The sequence below is a fragment of the Lygodium microphyllum genome, chromosome 26 (assembly GCF_053477565.2).
Source record: "Lygodium microphyllum isolate KBCC chromosome 26, Lygodium_microphyllum_v1.1.10, whole genome shotgun sequence".
In the NCBI taxonomy this organism is placed as follows: Eukaryota; Viridiplantae; Streptophyta; class Polypodiopsida; order Schizaeales; family Lygodiaceae; genus Lygodium; species Lygodium microphyllum.
The window spans coordinates 90,965,910-90,987,230 of NC_141160.1; the positions used below are offsets into that span (position 1 = coordinate 90,965,910).

The 21,321-nt window shown below is 46.9% G+C and overlaps 1 protein-coding gene across 1 annotated transcript; it reads left to right on the plus strand.

Annotated features, from left to right (window-relative positions):
• The first annotated feature begins 1,103 nt into the window (after positions 1-1,103).
• Positions 1,104-5,169, plus strand: LOC148013531 (uncharacterized). Its single transcript, XM_087668470.1, has 2 exons — positions 1,104-1,404; positions 1,503-5,169. Exon 2 carries the CDS (start codon positions 1,578-1,580, stop codon positions 3,141-3,143), a length of 1,566 nt encoding a protein of 521 aa, XP_087524596.1. The 5' UTR covers positions 1,104-1,404; positions 1,503-1,577; the 3' UTR covers positions 3,144-5,169.
• The last annotated feature ends 16,152 nt before the right edge of the window (positions 5,170-21,321 follow it).

Consider the following 21,321-nt stretch of genomic DNA (forward strand, 5'->3'; position numbering starts at 1 on the left):
ATGTCAAGAGGAGCAGTTGGGCGATAGGGAAACAACCATTACATACCAACTCTGAGTGCATCATATGAGTCTGTTAGATCAAATACATCATGGTGGAGACCCCAAGCCTCAACCATAGGGTTTAGATGTTTCAAGTGCAAGGGAACCCGATGCCCCATGGACAATACAATCTCAACAAGCAGGTCTAAGGTAGTAGTCACACTAGTGCTTATGGAGGAGAGGAGCCACAACCCTCGCACATCTAGGAAATCCCTAGTGGAAGAGAAGAGAGGCTAGACCACCCAAGGCTGGGGATAGATAGTGCTCATCCCCAATGCATGGCGGCCTGCGTAGTAGTAGTACAACACTTATATCTCAAAGGTAGAGTGAGTGAAGGGGATCAAGCCATTATGTGGTAGACACAAGAGCCACCCACAACTTTATCACCCCAGATTGTGCAGCCAAACATGGACTCAAATTATCTAAGGCCAGCAGGAAAATGAAAGGCCAAACTCAACTTCTTAGTCATTTCCATGGACAAATTTGAAGTCATCTTAGACTTGTCTAATGCCCTCTCATTACATATCTAGCATCATTTCATTAACTCCTTTTCCAAACATTGTAATGATACACTTGTCATAGAACATAACAAAGTAGTCTAGATGGGCAGATCCTGACTAACTTGATAGGAAAAGCTATGTTAAGATCCCTAAGTCCTAGTGCCACAATCACTAAACTAGTCTGATAGCAAAGGTTGTGTTAAGCCCGCTAATGCGTCAAGTCCTAGACCCGACACACACTGGCCAACTTATTAGATGAAGCTATGCTAAGACTTTGGAATGAGTCAATAAGTCCTACACTTAGATTGCTGAGGACAACAATCTATTAGTTGGGGGTGAGTGTAAGGGCTTTGTAGCTATACCATGGCATTGCTACAAAAAACACTTATATAAGGAGTAGTAGTGACTCTGAGCCTTGCTTAGTTTCCACTCTACATGTAATTCCCTATATCTAGTAGTGAATCTTCATATGTGCGGCGTGATCAAGATGTAATATCGTTTCTTTCATTGAATAATACAAAAGTATACCTTACTTTCACATATCATGTTACCTTTTTGTGCTGAGTGGAGAGTGTGATCGAGTGCAGGTGCATCCCTTGCCCGCAAAAGACCTCCAGTCCCCGGGCCTCTATGAGCCTCTATGTGGAGTCTGCCGTCGCACCGCACAATCTTTTTCTATCGAACAGAAAAGAAGTCACTGCCTCTGGTCCATCTCTCGGCACGCATGTTCATGGGAAGCCTGTGCTGCTAGCCAATCGAGATATTCATAATCTGTGGCTGGTGCTGGCGATGCTGCTACGTCGTCACTCACCATCAGCAATAACAGCAGCACTCATGGAGTGGCATTGCATCATCGTTCACATGCGTAAGTTTTGCAGGTTCAGACGCTGGAGCAGAGTCTCTATCAAAGCATTGCATGACTTTTACCGCACATTAATGTGCTAGCTAGGGGTTTCTTTGCAGCCAGCAGCTTATCCGAACTGAACCCTCTTCACGGACGGGTTCTGTTTTCTGGCACTCCGTTATATCTCGAACTCAATGGCAAGAGAAGCTGCAGCCACAGCGAAGCGGAAACTGCAGCTCCTATCTGGCTTCCTTACTGCTGGAGCTTTCGGTGATTACAGCCAAGAAGAGGAAGAAGATGCAACAAAATTCAAAGATGAAGAGAATGAGCTTCAAGGATGTAGGAGCAAGCGGAGGAGACGACGTCGAAAGAACAAGGGGAGGCACAAACCTCCCTTGTTAGTGGACATCTGTGACTATGAGTCCTTCATTGCAGTTCCAGCCAAAGACACCCTACGATTCCCATTTCCATGCATTTCGGCACACTCTACAGCAGAACCGTTTGTCTTGTCTCTCCTCATAGCAGACAAAGACGAAAACCGAAACACAATGTATAAGAAGACAAATATGAGGGATGATGCGAATGATTGTGCACAGATGCTCATGGATGCAAAACTTAAGATCATGGACACCCGCATCAGGTACAGCATTGATGTGTGGACTCTGGCTGCTCAAATTGTGAATCCTTATGAGACAGTTTCTAGCATTGCTGTCCGAGTGATGAACCGGGCCTTTTTTAAGATGTGGGAGCTTATGCAAACTTTTCCCAATCTTGTTCCAACTGTCGATCAGAATCCAAGGCTGCTGTCTGCACACCTCTGTGAAGGTCCTGGGGGGTTTATCCAAGCTATTCTAATGCACAGGCTGCGTGATTCAACTGGTGAGAAGTGGCATTTAAATGGCCTGCATCCAAATCCTCGATCTGTGTCTGGTGACATGAAGGACTATCACGATACTTGGTTTGCTGTCACGTTGGCTACCCCTGACAGTAAACATGATGCGTTAAATTTACAGACAGGAAAGCTTCCGAATTCCCAGCAGGCCCAAGGTCATGTTCATTATGGCAAAGATCGTTCTGGCAACATCACAAATCCAGACAACATTTCATCCTTTGTAGAATATGTGCTGCAGCAAACTGGTGGAAAGAAGATGCACTTGATAACTGCTGATGGGGCATTTGATGTCTCCGACGAGTACTCTAAGCAGGAACAGAATCATTCCCATTTATTTTTTTCGGAGTTGGTAACTTCATTACGTCTCCAAGCCCTTGGAGGATGTTTTGTGTTGAAACTGTTTGATTGCTTCACTGAAACAACTGCCTGTATAGTGTACATTCTCACCTTGTTGTATTCAAATGTTGAGTTTGTTAGGTTGCGAACTTCTCGGGTCTGTAGTTCCGAACGATTTGTAGTTGCCCAAGGATATTGTGGTGTGACCCCCAGCGTAGAGAAAAGACTCATGAATATTAGTGCCAATTGGAATGGGTCTGTCAAGGCAGGTTTGGTAACAGCTAATGGGTATTTTCCTGCCAACTTTTTGCATGCTTTGACGAGCAGTAATGAGGTTATTGTGAGTCAAGAAGTAAATGCTATTTCCCGGGCGGTAGATGTGGCAGAAGATTTGGGTGAGAAATTGTCTGGCCTGTCAAATCAGAAGGAAATTATCAGTATCTTGAGAAGGAAATTGAACACCATACCCCAATTGCGCTTCAATGCTTGCTCACTTTGCCAATTGTTAGACATACCTTCTACAGAGAAATAGAATTATCTGTTGATGTCATTCACATAACTATTCACACAGAAGAAAACCTCCTTGTAGCAGTTATCCTGTCAGTTTGCAGTTTTAGGTGCATGGTAATTTAAGTTAAAGGACCCGACAGTAAAGCGAGGGATTCCCTTAGTCTTGCTTGGTTATTTGAAAATTCTCAGGTATAAGCTGTGCTGTCAGTTTTTGTAGTCTATGTAAGTCTATTGTCTGTGCCAAAAGTCAATTCTGGTGGTGTTCAGAATATTTTGCATTAACACTTGAATTCATTTTGGTTGAGCATATCCAGCTCCAAGTAACAGGAAGCCCACTATCCTGGTCAATTGACTGTCCTTTCTTATTTACTGCTTAATATTAACTGGCAGTGAACATACCAGCATTTTCAAAACCAGTATGTTAAACTACTGATGTCAGTAACACTTGTGGTAGATGTTTTAATGGACTGCTTTGCCATGTTTGTTTTTGAATCAGGATGATTCATTATTCAAGGTCATTGCAAGGAGCTTGTCGCACTTCATTTAGGCATGGAAGGAGCTTTATAATCATCAGTTTTGAGTGTGATGTTTGCTTTTTACATTGAGCGTCTCATAGAAACTAGGTTGTTGTATAACGTAGGATGGGGGGAACTCAAGGCTTTGGGAATCTCTTCCAGTGATCATTATTAGATTTTTTAAGGGCAAAAATGCTTCAGTTTGTTTGTTGACCTTTCCCAGTGATACCTCCAATCCAAGGTTTCAATCTGGCAAACAGCAGTATGCTATTACAAGTAAGGGCTCTCTTGATGAATCTCCATTACTCATGGAGTAGAAAACTTTCACTCATAGTTGTTTTGAGTTGTATTGATGTTTGAGATATGTGAACTGGTCCCTGGAGAGTGATTTATGTTGGAGGGCCTGAGTTGAAGCATCTCCTGTTGTACAATGATATGCCTCTGCAATTCTTCAGATGGACACAGAATTGCAGTATACTTGTGCAAGAAGTAGAAATTTTCTTTATGCTGAGTGTTGCAAACTTGATGCAAACCACATCATGTTCCTTCCCTCAAAAACCTTGATGAGCGACTTTCTAATGCTGCAAAAGCTTTGTTGTAAGCTACTGGATCGCTGGCTTTGAAGAGCAATAAAGCTGCTTGACTCAGGTTGGGGACTCTAAGTCTGAAGCCTGTCAAGCTGTTGCCAGGATTTACAATTGCTGGAAACTAGATATAAAGCAGGCCTTTCATGTCCTACCCACAGATGGTGTACATCGAGAGTTGATCAGCAGGAAAAGCTTTGATGTAAGCTGGATTGCTGAGTTTGAAGAGCAATACAGCTCCCAGTGCCAGGAATTTTACTGCTGATGTCCCACCCTCAAAGTTTCTGTCTGCAGTAGTGAAAATATGTCATTTTTACAGAAAATGTAAAGTCATAGTAAAAGTTGAGACTATCTTTATCGGTAGCTGCCATCCTGACGTTTCTGATTTCCATTCAGTCAAATATGAGGTTTATGAAGGCTGCGGATACATATACTCGTGTTTTGGGTTTGCTGAGCCATGCAGCATTTTCTTTAGAAATAAAGAACACAGTTCTCAGGGGGAACCTTTTTTGAACTTCCTCTGAAACATTTAACCTGGCACTGTGCCCAAGCTGATGAGTTATACAGATATCTTCAAAGGGAGGATGTTCTGTTTATCTAAAGTGAAAGAGCATTCTGGGTTCACTGAGATATGCAGCATCTTGATGAGAAACAAGGAAGAAATTCTCAGTTCCAAGGAGGAGTATTTTCTGAACTATCCTCTGAAAAGTTCAACCTGGTGCAAACTCAGAAGTAAGTTATCCAGATACCCTCAAAATGGGGATATCTTGATTATTTGAAGTGAAGTGAATGTAAGATTTCTTGTCTTAGCATCCTAGATTACATCATGTGGTTGTAAAGCAATTTATGATCGGTTTTCCAAATTTGATTCTCTCTTGTTCAAACCCTTGAGATGCGAAAGGAAATTGTAGTCTTCCAACCCAAACACAAATACAAGGATAAAGTGTTGTACATCATATCTCGTATCAATTTTACTGCTGGGTTATTAAAAGTCTTTTGCTAAGTGGGATAGTTGGAGCTCCATGTTAGCGATGTCTGTCAGATCCTGGCCGTACCAGTCGGACTGACCTGTCTTTTCTGGCGCATTTTTTCTGGCTATTTATAGCCGATGTCCAGCACAGTCTATCTCACTTCTGTTTGCAGATTTCAGGCTGGAGATCGTGCAGACTGCAGCGGACTTCGAGGTGAACAGCACGTTGCACCGTCGAGGTGGAGACATGCAGTCCCGCGCACTGCGCCCGTGTACATATCTGCATCTTTGTATACAGCACACTTTATACAGCAGATCTTCATCTTCCACTCTCTTTCTCTCTCTTCTCTCTGCGTTCTCTCTCTTTGGTCCCACGCTTCTGCATCGCTGCACTCTGACATGGTATCGGAGCAGTGAAGAAGGGCTGACTGAGTGAAGAACCAACCTGAAGAGGAGATTCCATCGCGACACAAGGTTGCGTTTCCAGCATTCGAGGGCGAGCGGGAGGGCTATGCATCGGAACAAGGCTGAAGTGAGCGTGGGCGCGCAGGAAAGGAGTCCAGTTGGTGGATTTGCTGCTGTTTACTGCTGTTTAAAGAGGAGGAAGGCTGAGTTTTCAGCTTTCAAGTGCAGGTTTTGCTTTTTCATCACCTCCCGCGGGTGAAGAAGGTTCGGGACGCGGAAGAAAGAGCCCTAGCAGTCTGCGTTTTCACAGTCAGAGGGGGCTGCTTTTGTGTTTGTGAAGGTATAATAGGTGAAGATGTCTACAGAGATTGACTTGGAGTTTCAGACGATCATGAACCAGAAGGTGCCTGTCTTACCGGCTCTTTCCGCATATCAAAAGCTCGATGGCGACAATTACCGCATTTGGCGCGTGATGATGTTGGCCATCCTTGAGTCCTACGATTTGGCGGAGCTTGTACAGGAGGAGATCGACCGGCCCTCGGTAAGAGATGAGTCCAAACTCTCTTCCGATGCTCGTGCGGAGTTGGCCAAGGCACAGTCTCATTGGGACAAACTGAATGCCCGGATTCGCTCTTTTCTTTTTCTGTCTTGTACTACAGCCGTGATAGCCCACATCGAGCACTTGACGGTGGCTCGGGAGATATGGCTGGAGCTTGATCGAATGTATAACCGGATGACCCTTATGAAGCGGGTTTCTTTGGAGGTGCAAATGCGGACCTTGTCCGTGAACAAGTCTTCTTCATTGCGGGAGCACCTCAACAAGCTTAGACGGCTTCAGATGCAAGTTCAGAACGCGGGAAAGTCGATTTCCTCCGAAGACATGGCGATCACACTTTTGTCCCAGTTGCCGCCACGATTCGGTGCTTTTTACTCCGCTCTTATTGCTTCGGGGCGTGAGTCTACTCTTCGGTGGGAAGAGCTGGTTCCTATGGTCTTGGACTAAGAGGAACAACTGAAGAGACATCTTGCTTCCAAGTCGGAAGCCTTGACAGGTCAAGCCTCTCAGAAGAAGGGGAAGGACCAAAAGAAGAAGGAAGACAACAAGTCAAAGAAGGACAAGGACAAAGAATCCACATGCCATATTTGTGGAAAGACCGGCCATTGGAAGAAGGATTGCTCCGACAAAGACAAGAAGGACATCCACAAGGACACGAAGGATTCTGAAGCAGTGGCTGTACCCTCATCAGCTGCGTTTTTTCATCTAGTTGTCATTGAGGACTCTACACCGAATGCTTCTGATGCTGCGATGACAACTCCCCAGGCTCGAGAGTGGATCATTGACAGTGGTGCCTCCCGGCACATGACTCCTTCATTTGTTGGTGTTGCCCAGTTGCGACCTTCGCGTGGGCAGATTCTCATTGGAGATAGCTCTTCGGTGTCTATTGCAGGATGGGGTAAGATGCAGCTTATTCTAGATGGACGTGGTGGTACCCATACCTCAGAGGTCTTGCATGTGCCAGGTTTAGGGTATCATCTACTTTCGGTTCATAAGATTTGTTTACTTGGACTTTTGGTGGAGTTTGACAGTGATTCGGTGCGAGTCCTTGATCGTGGGTCAAGGAAGGTTCTCTCATTAGGATATGAGGAGAACGACATCTACAAATTGAGGTCTTCTACCGCTCTCTCTACTCTTCTTCTTACCTCTCAGACACAGTTAGAGCTATGGTATGCTCGGTTTGGTCACCTCAACTATGATTATCTTTGGAGGGCGTCCCGTGGACAGCTTGTTCGAGGGTTGCCGGACATAGTGGTGAGCTAGCAGCCATTTGTCTTTTGCATTCATGGGAAGCAGCATAGGGATGCTATTCCCACCAAAGCTTCGCGGTGGTCTACTTCACCGATGGAGCTTGTATCTACGGATCTTTGTGGCCCTATGAGGAACGAGTCCTTGAGAGGAAGCTCGTACTTCATGTTGATCGTAGATGACTACAGCAGGATGACTTGGGTCTATTTCTTGGCGTTGAAGTCGGAGGCTTTCTCCCACTTCAAGGATTGGCTTCTCTTTGAGGAGAATCGATCAGGCCGGCGATTGAAGACCTTGCGATCCGACAAGGGTGGTGAATTTGTTTCTTATGAGTTTGCTCGTTTTTGTGCACATAAAGGAATTCACCAGGAGTTTGCTAACACCAACATTCCTCAAGAAAATGGCATTCTTGAATGGAAGAACCGAAGTGTGATCGAGATGGCGCACACCATGATGGAGCATCGACAGACACCTCAATTTCTGTGGGCCGAGACTGTGGCTACTGCAGTCCATATTCTTAATCGATCCTCTACTTCGGCCGTTGATGGGATGACACCTTTTGAGGCTTACTTTGGGACAAAGCCCGATGTTTCTTATTTTAGGGTTTTTGGGTGTGATGTCTATGTTCACATTCCCAAGGCTCATCGTGATAAATTTGAAGCAGCTTTCCAAAGACAGGTGTTCGTTGGCTACAACTCTCAGTCCCAAGGCTATCCTTTGTATGATCCTGTCAAGCGGGATGTGTACACTAGTCGAGATGTGCGGTTCGTGGAGGTTCCGGCCATAGCAGCGGGTGAGGAGCATCCCGCTCTTGGAGATCCAAGGGAGAGTTGGGTTCCCGAGACAATTCCTTTGGAGCCAGCGCCTTCTGATTCCGATTCTGTTTCCGATACAGAGTCTACTGTTCCACCGGTCACCCCCGAGGAGTTACCATCGGTGGATTTCCCAGAGTCTTCAGCTGATGGAGGAGAGGTCCGGCCTCTTCCTCGTTGGGCCCGTGACACACTCCGTGATTCAAAGATCGAGAGGGTCCTTGAGGAGTGGGGACCGCAGGATGGTCCGCGGCGATCATGGAGGCACCATGCACATTCTACGGAGCTTGTTTGCTCTAACTATTGTTTGATGACCCATGTTATGTAGGATCGAGAGCCCACCTCCGTGAAGGAGGCTTTATAGTCCGCACCATGGAAGAAAGCTATGGAAGCCGAGTTGGAGGCTATTGAGAGGAATGACACTTAGTATCTCGTGCCTCGCCCCTCGAATAAGAAGGTGATTGACGTCAAATGGGTCTTCAAGACCAAGTACCTTAGCGATGGTTCTTTGGACAAGCACAAGGCTCGCCTTGTTGCTAAAGGTTTTGCACAGCGCCCAGGGATTGATTGTCATGACACTTTTGCCTCCACTGCTCGTATGGCGACTATTCGAGCTGTTCTTGCCTTGGTTGGCCATAGGAGATGGCCTGTCTACCAGTTGGATGTGAAGTCAGCCTTCCTCAATGGTGATTTGAAGGAGGAGATCTACGTCGAGCAGCCTCCTGGCTTTGGATCTTCAGATGGGCAAGTCTACAGGTTAAAGAAGGCTTTGTATGGCCTCAAGCAGGCTCCGCGTGCATGGAACGAGAAGATTGACTTGTTCCTTCAGTCACAGTTGGGATATCGGCATTCCAAGGCCAATCCGCAGCTTTATGTACACACTTCCGAGGCTTGTTGTGTGCTTTTTGTGTTGTATGTAGATGATTTGATTGTCACAGGTGATCATGCACAGAAGGTCAAAGAGACGAAGGTAGCTTTACATTAGGCGTTCGAGATGACGGACTTGGGTCTCCTCCACTTCTTCTTGGGCCATGAGATTTATCAGTCTCAGAGGGGGATTTTCATCTCTTAGCAGAGATATGTACATGAGCTCTTGGTTTCTTTTGCGATGGAGGATTGTCGGCGGACCATTTCTACTCCTACCGATCCGAACTGGAAGGCCACTTCACATTCAGATTCTCCCATGGCGGATGCTTCCCGCTACCGTCAGTTGATTGGATCATTGATTTGGCTCCTCAACACTCATGTTGATCTTTGTTTTGCTGTTGGTCTCTTGGCAGGGTTCATGAGTGAACCTCAGACGGTGCATTGGCAGGCTGCCCAGAGGATACTTCGGTATTTGAGGGGGACATCTGACTTAGGGATTCATTATCCAACAGGCACAGGTGGTTCAGATCTTGTACTTGCAGGTTGGAGCGACTCGGATTGGGCTGGTGATGTGGACCACAGGCCGTCTATTACAGGTTACTGTTTTACCTTGGGTGTAGGTGTTATCTCATGGAGTAGCAAGAAGCAGCCCACGGTTGCCCTTTCGTCTACTGAGGCAGAGTATCGGGCCGTGTCTTCCACCACATGTGAGGTTGTGTGGCTTTGGAGATTGTTGGAGGAGCTTGGCTGCCCCTAGACTCGTCCTACTTTGCTGCAATGCGACAATGAGAGTTGCATTGCCTTGGCACGGAATCCTGTTTTCCATACCCGGACGAAGCACATAGAGATCCAGTACCACTTCATCAGAGAGAAGCTTCTGGATGAGACCATCGCTGTGGAGTACTGCAAGACGGAGGACAATCTTGCAAATTTGTTTACGAAGGCGCTTCTCCAGGCTCTACTTTGGAGACATGCCAGATCCCTCAGGCTTCTTGTTAGCGATGTCAGATCTTGTACGACGACTGGTTGGACTGACCAGTCGGCTGCATTTAATGCAGCCGACCTGCCTATTTTTGGCGCATTCTGGCTGGCTATTTATAGTCGATCTTTTGCAGTCTTCCACACACTTCTGATCGCAGGTGTCAGGCTGGACATTCGTGCAGATTACATCTCTGTTTGCAGATTTCAGGTTGGAGATCGTGCAGACTGCAGTGGACTTCGAGGTGAACAGCAGGTTGCATCATCGAGGTGGAGACACGCAACCCCGCACACGGTGCCCGTGTACATATCTGCATATCTTTGTATACAGCACACTTTATACAACAGATCTTCATTTTCCACTCTCTTTCTCTCTCTCTCTCTTCTCTCTACGTTCTCTCTCTCTCTCTCTCAGTCTTGGTCCCACGCTTTCGCATCGCTGCACTCTGACACTTCTGCCCTGTCCAAGCTCTGAGAGGGGGTGTTAGCGATGCCTGTCAGATCCTGGCCGTACCAGTCGGACTGCCACGACTGTATTGCACCAATCGGCTGCATTTAATGCAGCCGACCTGTCTTTTCGGCGCATATTTTCTGGCTATTTATAGTCGATGTCTTGCACAGTCTCTCACACTTCGGTTTGCAGATTCCAGGTTGGAGATCGTGCAGACTGCAGCAGACTTTGAGGTGAACAGCAGGTTGCACTGTCGAGGTGGAGACACACAGTCCCGCGCACTGCGCCGTGTACATATCTGCATATCTTTGTATACAACACACTTTATACAACAGATCTTCATCTTCCACTGTCTCTTTCTGTCTCTTCTCTCTACGGTCTCTCTCTCTCAGTCTTGGTCCCACGCTTCCGCATCGCTGCACTCTGACACTCCAATCCCTCCTAACAAAGGCCGGTGAAGCAAGAGCACAGGGGTTTTGGTTGAACAAGGTTGTGAAGTCTTTGCCTGACATTTTACTGGAGTTTAATTGTTGCTGATCGATCAAATTGGTTATGATAAGGTAAGCCATCTAAATTAGATATCCCTCTTTTGGAAAGGGTGTGCTTCTACTAACTTGTATATAGCAGGCTGAATCATGGGGTGACTGTCCCTTAAGAGGATTCAACCATGAGGGGATGACAACATTATGTCACTCTATATACTAATGCTTGGTGTAATGCTTTCTCCATTTTCCCATGCAGATATGGAGTCTTTGATTTATAAATGACACATCGAACCCTTCATGCAGTTGGACGGCAGGGATGTGATATGGATTTTTGATAAGCTTAACAGTTGTCTTTAAAACTTCATGTTGCAATTTTAGGTGTAGGTTTTTTGCAAACTAATGGACCCGGGGAGATGTCTCAATTTTTTCTGGCTTGTCACTGGGGCATGTGCTTTACTTTCCCCTTTTTCTAACAATAAGATTTGTCTTTTGTTAGAAGATCAAATAGATATTCAGCATTAGCTTTAGCTGACAGTCTCATGGGTTTTCAGTTTGAGTGGATGTTTTCCATGAAGATAAGCACTTTCCCCTTCTATTTGTTGAGAAATAGACAAATGATGTATGCTCCAAGAGGAGCTGTCCTGAATCCCATATGCACAGTGAGGAGAGTGGAACAACTCAAAGTCTATAAAGCATTGTACTTGACTATGAAATGAACACAATATCATGATGCTTTGTACTTTCAGTTAAGTGTCTTGTCATTGTCAATTCTACACAAGATTGTGTTTATGAGTCCAAGCTAATCTATCTTGGAATCTAATTCACTTGTGTAATAGTTTGTCTCTACTTGTCCATGTCATTATGAACTTGGTTTACATCTTTGATCCACCATAGCTTGTGTCATGTCCTAGATCCACATTGTCTAACATGGTATCAGAGCCCAGTTGGGCATGGCATAGCTCATACTTTGAATCTCTAGTCTCCCTTCACCTTTGGTGATCTCTAACCAGCTCACATTCAGCTCATATCTCGAGTTTCAACTTCAAATCTCAGTTGGACCTTGTGGCAGCCATAGCCAGACTGCACCTACCCACCTTGGAGCACTTGGATCTCTCTCTACGGGCCATATCTTCAAGTGAATCCTTTTGGAAGTATCTTCTCTTGCTCAAGACGCTTCAGCCTATCACATCGGACGGCAGGATTATCATCCACAGAAGGCAGCATTGCGTGATCTGCAGAAATGGTGCAGTCTGCAACAGCGTGACGATTCGTACAGCTGCACGCACAATACGCAGCGCAATTCACGCAGCCACCATAGGGCTATTGTAGCCCATGAGATAAGCTTCATTGCCATGTAAAAAGTTTTGAGAATGATGAAGTGTGTAATCCACACAGACCAAAAAACCAGGCTGCTACAAAAACCCTAATCCAGGAAGCCATAGCCATCAAGGTCCAAGCTCACTTTTTTCTTCAAATTCTTATTCCCTTCAATTTAGGGGACACACTGCCATTCTTATCTGAGTCTGAACTTAGTTTCGAGCAAGATTAACACTTCAAATCAACAAGCAAGAAGAAGATCAAGCACCGACATTCAATACTAAGCTCAAGAATAGTATCTATTGATACTCAACTAGTGTCAGTTGACACTGATCTCCTTGTGACACTTCACAAATTTCCCTTGCTGGTATTTTTTCAGTAAATTGGAGCTGCTCAACATGGCAGAGCTTAAGCAAATAGCAAAGTTCAATGGAGAAGGCTTCCATGCTTGGAAGGAAAAGATCATGTTGTCAGAGTGCAGCGGTGCGGAAGCGTAGGACTGAGAGAGAGAGAACGCAGAGAGAGAAGGGAGAGAAAGAGATAGTGTACAATGAAGATCTGCTGTATAAAGAATGCTGAATACAAAGATATACACGGGCGCAGTGCGCTGGACTGCGTGTCTCCACCTCGACGATGCGACTTGCTGTCCACCTCGAAGTCTGCTGCAGTCTGCACTGTGTGCTGTCTGAAATCTGTGAACAGAGACAGAAATCTGCACGGCACCGGTTTGTAATCTGCGACAGAGAAGAATGGGCAGACTGCTGGAAACGTCTGCAATATATAGCCGAAAAACTGCCTGAAATGGGGCGCTAGAAATAGGGCGCAGCTTGGAATAAGTCGGCTGCAGGCAGTCGGACTGCCACGTGGCAGTCCGACTGCACAGTCCGACTGTGCAGCAGCCTGCTGGTCCGACTGTGCAGGCCTGCCTCCCCACCAAACAGGCTGCCTGCCTACCAAACAGGCTATGATCTCTAACACCCCCTCTCAGAGCCTGGGCAGGGCAGAAGCCTGAGGGATCTGGAATGTTGCCGAAGGAGAGCCTGAGGAAGCGCCTTTGTAAACAGATCCGCAAGATTGTCCTCCGTCTTGCAATACTCCACAGTGATGGTCTCATCCAGAAGCTTTTCTCGGATGAAGTGGTACTGAATCTCAATGTGCTTCGTCCGGGCATGAAAAACAGGGTTCCGAGCATGCCATAACTCAGACTGTGACTGTGAGGTAAGAAGAAGAGAAGAGAGGGCAGTGGAAGACTTCAGTTTGTAAATGCCGTTCTCCTCATATCCCGATGATAGAACCTTCCTCGATTCACGATCAAGGACTCGCACAGTAGAACTGTCAAATTCCACCAAAAGACCAACGGAGCAAATCTTATGAACTGAAAGGAGATGGTACCCTAATCTTGGTACGTGCAAAACCTCTGAGGTATGGGTGCCACCTCGTCCATCCGGAATAAGCTGCATCTTACCCCGATCTGCAATAGAAACTGAAGAGCTGTCTCCAATGAGAACCTGCCCATGCGAAGGTCGCCGCTGGGCAACACCATCTGATGAAGGAGTCATGTGCCATGAGGCACCACTATCAATAATCCACTCTCGAGATTGGAGAGCTGCCATCGCAGCATCAGAAGCATTCGGTGAAGCATCCTCAATGACAACTAAATGTAGAAATGCAGCTGATGAGGGTGCAGCCACCGCTCCAGAATCCTTGGTTTAGATTTGCTGTATAAAGAATGCTGAATACAAAGATATACACGGGCGCAGTGCGCTGGACTGTGTGTCTCCACCTCGACGATGCGACCTGTTGTCCACCTCGAAGTCTGCTGCAGTCTGCACTGTCTGCTGTCTGAAATCTGTGAACAGAGACAGAAATCTGCACGGCACCGGTCTGTAATCTGCGACAGAGAAGAATGGGCAGACTGCTGGAAACGTCGGCAATATATAGCCGAAAAACTGCTTGAAATGGGGCGCCAGAAATAGGGCGCAGCCTGGAATAAGTCGGCTGCAGGCAGTCGGACTGCCACGTGGCAGTCTGACTGCACAGTCCGACTGTGCAGCAGTCTGCTGGTCCGACTGTGCAGGCCTGCCTGCCCACCAAACAGGCTATGATCTCTAATACCCCCTCTCAGAGCCTGTGCAGGGCAGAAACCTGAGGGATCTGGAATGTTGCCGAAGGAGGGCCTGAGGAAGCGCCTTTGTAAACAGATCCGCAAGATTGTCCTCCATCTTGCAATACTCCACAGTGATGGTCTCATCCAGAAGCTTTTCTCGGATGAAGTGGTACTGAATCTCAATGTGCCTCGTCCGGGCATGAAAAACAGGGTTCCTCGCCAAGGCAATGCAACTCTCATTGTCACATCGCAGCAATGTAGGACGAGTCTGGGGGCACCCAAGCTCCTCCAACAATCTCCGAAGCCACACAACCTCGCATGTGGTGGAAGACGCGGCCCGATACTCCGCCTCAGTAGACGAAAGGGCTACCGTGGGCTGCTTCTTGCTACTCCATGAAATAACACCTGCACCCAAAGTAAAGCAGTAATCTGTTGTAGACCGCCTGTGGTCCACGTCACCGGCCCAATCCGAGTCGCTCCAACCTGCAAGTACAAGATCTGACCCATCTGTCCCTGCGGGGTAATGAATCCCCAAATCAGACGTCCCCCTTAGATACCGAAGTATCCTCTGAGCAGCCTGCCAATGCACCGTCTTAGGTTCACTCATGAACCCTGCCAAGAGCCCAACAACAAAACATAGATCAACCCTGGTGTTGAGAAGCCAAATCAAAGACCCTATCAACTGTCGATAGCGGGACACATCCGCCAAAGGAGAAGCTGAATGGGAAGTGGCCTTCCAGTTCGGATCCATAGGAGTAGAGAGGGCCCGACAATCTTCCATCTCAAAAGACACCAAGAGCTCCTGTACATATCTCTGTTGGGAGAGAAAGATCCCCCTCTGAGACTGATAAATCTCATGGCCTAAAAAGAAATGGAGTAGCCCCAAATCCGTCATCTCGAACGTCCGATGTAAAGTTGACTTTGTCTCCTAGACCTGCTATGCATCATCACCTGTGACAATCAAATCATCAACATATAATACAAATAGCACACAACCATCCGCGGAAGTGTGAACATACAGCTGCGGATCGGCCTTGGACCGCCGATATCCCAACTGAGACTGGAGGAACGAATCAATCTTCTCGCTCCAAGCTCGCGGGGCCTGCTTGAGACCATACAGGGCCTTCTTCAACCTGTAGACTTTCCCATCTGAAGAACCAAAGCCAGGAGGCTGCTCAACGTAGATCTCCTCCTTCAAATCACCATTTAGGAAGGCCGACTTCACATCCAACTGATAAACAGGCCATCTCCTATGGCCAGCCAAAGCAAGAACAGCTCTAATGGTTGCCATACGAGCTGTGGGGGCAAAGGTGTCATGACAGTCAATCCCTGGGCGCTGGGCAAAACCCTTAGCAACAAGGCGAGCCTTGTGCTTATCCAAAGTACCATCACTGAGATATTTGGTCTTGAAGACCCACTTGACTCCAATCACCTTCTTCTTCGGGGGGCGCGGCACAAGGGACCAAGTGCCATTCCTCTCAATAGCCTCCAACTCAGCTTCCATAGCTTTCTTCCATGGGGCGGACTGTAAAGCCTCCTTCACGGAGGTGGGCTCTCGATCCTGCATAACACGGGACATCAAACAATAATTGGAGCAAACAAGCTCCGAAGAATGCGCCTGGTGCCTCCGTGACCGCCGCGGATCATCCTGCGGTCCCCACTCCTCAGGAACCCCCTCGATCCCTGAATCACGGAGTGTGTCACGGGCCCAGCGAGGAGGAGGCCGAACCTCCCCTCGTCGTTCTCCATCAGTAGAAGACTCTGGAATATCCACCGGTGGTAACTCCTCAGAAGGGTCCGGTGGAACAATAGACTCTGTGTCAGAAACAGAATCATACTCAAAAGGCACAGGCTCCAGTGGAACTGTAGAAGGAGCCAAACTCTCCCCTGGATCTCCAAGAACGGGATGCTCATCACCCGTTGAAGAAGCCGGAACCTCCACAAACCGCACATCACGGCTAGTATATACATCCCGCTTGACGGGATCATACAGTCGGTAGCCTTGGGATTGGGAGCTGTAGCCAACAAATACTTGTTTTCGGGAAGCCGCTTCAAATTTATCACGGTGAGCCTTGGGAATGTGAACATAGGCATCACACCCAAAGACTCGAAAGTAAGAAACATCTGGCTTCGTCCCAAAATAAGCCTCAAATGGAGTCATCCCGTCCACGGCCGAAGTAGGGGATCGATTAAGGATGTGGACTGTAGTAGCCACAGCCTCGGCCCACAGAACCTGAGGGGTCTGTCGGTGCTCCATCATGGTGAGCGCCATCTCGATCACACTGCGGTTCTTCCGTTCTAGAATACCATTTTCTTGAGGAGTATTGGTATTGGTAAACTCCTGGTGAATTCCTCTATCTGCACAAAACCGAGCAAATTCATTAGACACAAATTCACCTCCCTTGTCAGATCGCAAGGTCTTCAACTTCCGACCTGATCGGTTCTCCTCAAAGAGAAGCCAATCCTTGAAGTGCGAGAAAGCTTCTGACTTTAGTGCCAAAAAGTAGGCCCATGTCATCCTGCTATAATCATCCACGATCAGCATGAAGTACGAGCTCCCACGCAGGGACTCATTCCGCATAGGGCCACATAGATCCGTAGATACTAACTCCATCGGTGAAGTAGACCGCCGCGAAGCGGTGTGGGGAATGGCATCTCTATGCTGCTTTCCCCGTATGCAAGAGACATATGGCTGCTGGCTCACCACTATATCCGGCAACCCTCGAACAAGCTGTCCACGTGACGCCTTCCGAAGATAGTCATAGTTCAGGTGACCAAACCGAGCATGCCATAACTCAGACTGTGACTGTGAGGTAAGAAGAAGAGAAGAGAGGGCAGTGGAAGACTTCAGTTTGTAAATGCCGTTCTCCTCATATCCCGATGATAGAACCTTCCTCGATTCACGATCAAGGACTCGCACAGTAGAACTGTCAAATTTCACCAAAAGAGCAACGGAGCAAATCTTATGAACTGAAAGGAGATGGTACCCTAATCTTGGTACGTGCAAAACCTCTGAGGTATGGGTGCCACCTCGTCCATCCGGAATAAGCTGCATCTTACCCCGACCTGCAATAGAAACTGAAGAGCTGTCTCCAATGAGAACCTGCCCACGCGAAGGTCGCAGCTGGGCAACACCATCTGATGAAGGAGTCATGTGCCGTGAGGCACCACTATCAATAATCCACTCTCGAGATTGGGGAGCCGCCATCGCAGCATCAGAAGCATTCGGTGAAGCGTCCTCAATGACAACTAAATGTAGAAATGCAGCTGATGAGGGTGCAGCCACCGCTCCAGAATCCTTGGTTTCCTTCTTCTTGTTGTCCTTCGAGTCTTTGTCAGGGCAATCCTTCTTCCAATGGCCAGTCTTTCCACAAATATGGCATGTGGAGTCTTTGTCCTTGTCCTTCTCCTTGTCCTTCTTGGACTTGTTATCCCCCTTCTTCTTCTTTTGGTCCTTCCCCTTCTTCTGAGAGGCTTGACCTGTCAACGCCTCCGTCTTGGAAGCATTCTGTCCCTTTAACTGTTCCTCTTGGTCCAAGACCATAGGAACCAACTCTTCCCACTGAAGAGTAGACTCTTGCCCCGAAGCAATAAGGACAGAGTAAAATGTACCGAATCGTGGCGGCAACTGGGACAATAGTGTGATCGCCATGTCTTCGAAGGAAATCGGCCCTTAGCTTGTTAATGTGTTCCCTTAGCGAAGAAGACTTATTGACGGACAAAGTCCGCATCTGGACCTCCAAAGAAACCCTCTTCATCAGGGTCATCCGATTGTACATTTGATCAAGCTCCAGATCTCACGAGCCACCGTCAAGTGCTCGATGTGAGCGATCACGGCTGTAGTGCATGATAGAAAGAGAAAGGATCGTATCCTGGCATTCAGTTTGTCCCAATGAGACTGGGCCCTGGCCAACTCCGCACGAGCATCGGAAGAGAGTTTGGACTCATCTCTTACCGAAGGCCGGTCAATATCTTCCTGTACCAACTCCGCCAAATCATAGGACTCAAGGATGGCCAACATCATAACGCGCCAAATGCGGTAGTTGTCGCCGTCGAGCTTCTGATCTGTAGGAAGAGCCGGTAGGACAGCACCTTCCGGTCCATAATCGCCTGGAACTCCAAGTCCATCTCTGTAGACATCTTTACCTGCAATGCCTTCTCAAACGCAAAAGCAGCCCCCTCTGACTGGGTAAACTCAGCCTGCTAAGGCTCTTCCGCGTCCCGAAGCTTCTTCACCCGCCGGAGGCGATGAAAAAGCAAAACTTGCACTTTTAGGTTGAAAACTCAAACTTCCTCCGCGTCAAACAGTAGTAAACAGCAGCAAATCCACCACCTGTACTCCTTTCCTGTGCGCCCACACTCGTTTCAGCCTTGTTCCAAGGCGCAGCCCTCCTGTCTGCCCTTAAACGCAAAAAACACAAATTTGTGTCGCGATGGAAACTCCTCTTCAGGTTGATTCTGCGCTCAGTCAGCCCTCAAACATTGCTCTGATACCATGTCAGAGTGCAGCGGTGCGGAAGCGTAGGACTGAGAGAGAGAGAACGCAGAGAGAGAAGGGAGAGAAAGAGACAGTGTACAATGAAGATCTGCTGTATAAAGAATGCTGAATACAAAGATATACACGGGCACAGTGCGCTGGACTGCGTGTCTCCACCTCGACGATGCGACCTGCTGTCCACCTCGAAGTCTGCTGCAGTCTGCACTGTCTGCTGTCTGAAATCTGTGAACAGAGACAGAAATCTGCACGGCACCGGTCTGTAATCTGCGACAGAGAAGAATGGGCAGACTGCTGGAAACGTCGGCAATATATAGCCGAAAAACTGCCTGAAACGGGGCGCCAGAAATAGGGCGCAGCCTGGAATAAGTCGGCTGCAAGCAGTCGGACTGTCACGTGGCAGTCCGATTGCACAGTCCGACTGCACAGTCCGACTGTGCAGCAGCCTGCTGGTCCGATTGTGCAGGCCTGCCTGCCCACCAAACAGGCTATGATCTCTAACACATGTATCACCTAATGCGAAAAGACTTGTGGGACCTATTTGAAGATGATGCAGACAACAAGAAGGAAGATGATGAAGATGAATTTGTTGAAGAAGACCAGTTCAGATCCAAAGAATGGAAGAAGATGCATAATAAGGCAGTAGGCATCATTGCCTGGGGATTAAGTGATGATGAGCTACATCATATATCTGGGATTAGAAATGCTAGAACCGCCTGGGAGGAACTTGATAGAATGCTTGGTACCCAAGCAAAGAATTCAAAGGTAAAACTTCTCATGTAGTTTTATAAATTGGATATCAAAGACAGTGCTTCCATGACCATACACATTAATAAGTTTAAGAGTTTAAAAACTCAGCTTGCATCTCTTAAAAAGAATATTGATGAAGATGAAGCAATAGCCGTACTGCTTGCAAGTGTAAACAAGGATCCATATGAGAACCTTGTGTCCACTCAAAGTAATGTTCCGAGTCTCTCACTCAAAGATATTGAGCACTCACTGCTTGATGAAGAAAGCAAATTTAAAAGCAAAGATGTAAAAGAAACTAGCTCAAGGGAAAACCTCTTATACTCTAGAGGAGCTACCGGACCCAAAGGAAGAGGTCGAGGATTTAACACCAACAACAAGAATCGGATGGCATGTCATTATTGTGGTAAAACTGGCCATATTGCCAGTGAATGCTTCCACAAGAAAAGAGCACAGCAGATGCAGAATAACCACCACCAAAATCAATTCATGAATGAAGAAGAAGAAAAAGATACTTCCGCTACCATCAACAACTATGACAAACTGTTTTAAGGAATTTTTTCCCTTAGTGGATTTGATTTGTAAAAACCCTTACCAAAGATGTAAAGTCTCAAGCTTTAACTTGACTAGGCTGCCTATGAGCTAGTCTTCCGGGCCATGTTATCATGTAGGGGAGGCAAAAGCCAGCAAGTGTAGGGACTTATCATTTGAGGGGGGGCGTTAAGAAATAGACAAATGATGTATGCTCCAAGAGGAGCTGTCCTGAATCCCATATGCACAGTGAGGAGAGTGGAACAACTCAAAGTCTATAAAGCATTGTACTTGACTATGAAATGAACACAATATCATGATGCTTTGTACTTTCAGTTAAGTGTCTTGTCATTGTCAATTCTACACAAGATTGTGTTTATGAGTCCAAGCTAATCTATCTTGGAACCTAATTCACTTGTGTAATAGTTTGTCTCTACTTGTCCATGTCATTATGAACTTGGTTTACATCTTTGATCCACCATAACTTGTGTCATGTCCTAGATCCACATCGTCTAACACTATTGTGGGCCACATAGCTGCATTGCATTGGTGTGCTGGCTACGTTTCTTTCTTGAGGGTGAGCAGTGTGGAAGCCCATATTCCTAACTATCCAACTGTCATTTCTGTTTTGCTGCTGCAAACAAACTGGAGGGAACATGCAGTGAATAGTTTAGTCTTTGAGGCAGACAGGATATTAAGCCACCTGTATAACTAGTAGCTGCTGCAGATGCCATAATGACTGGTTAATGCTGCTGCTGGATAAGCTGTCTGTCTCACATTCTGAACGGGTTGAGTTGATTAATCATACAATTACATGGCTAGGAGCTGGTAAACTTGTGTAGAGCTGCTTGTAAAACTTCTGTTTATGTTTACTTTTGCAAATTGAACAAGCTGCAGGCCCCATAATCTGCTTACCTTACAAGATAGAGTCACCCTAGTTGCAGATGCATTGGGCCACTTTTTAATACAGCAATTATTTGGGTGTAAGCAAGATTGCTTTCTTTAATGAGCAATACACTTTGACTTGGATTGAAGCTGGAGGCTGTCTATAACTCTCCTGAGAGGAGTTAGCCCCAAGACTACATGGTTGGGAATGACCAGATACTGTAACTGAACTGCCATCCTGAGTTTA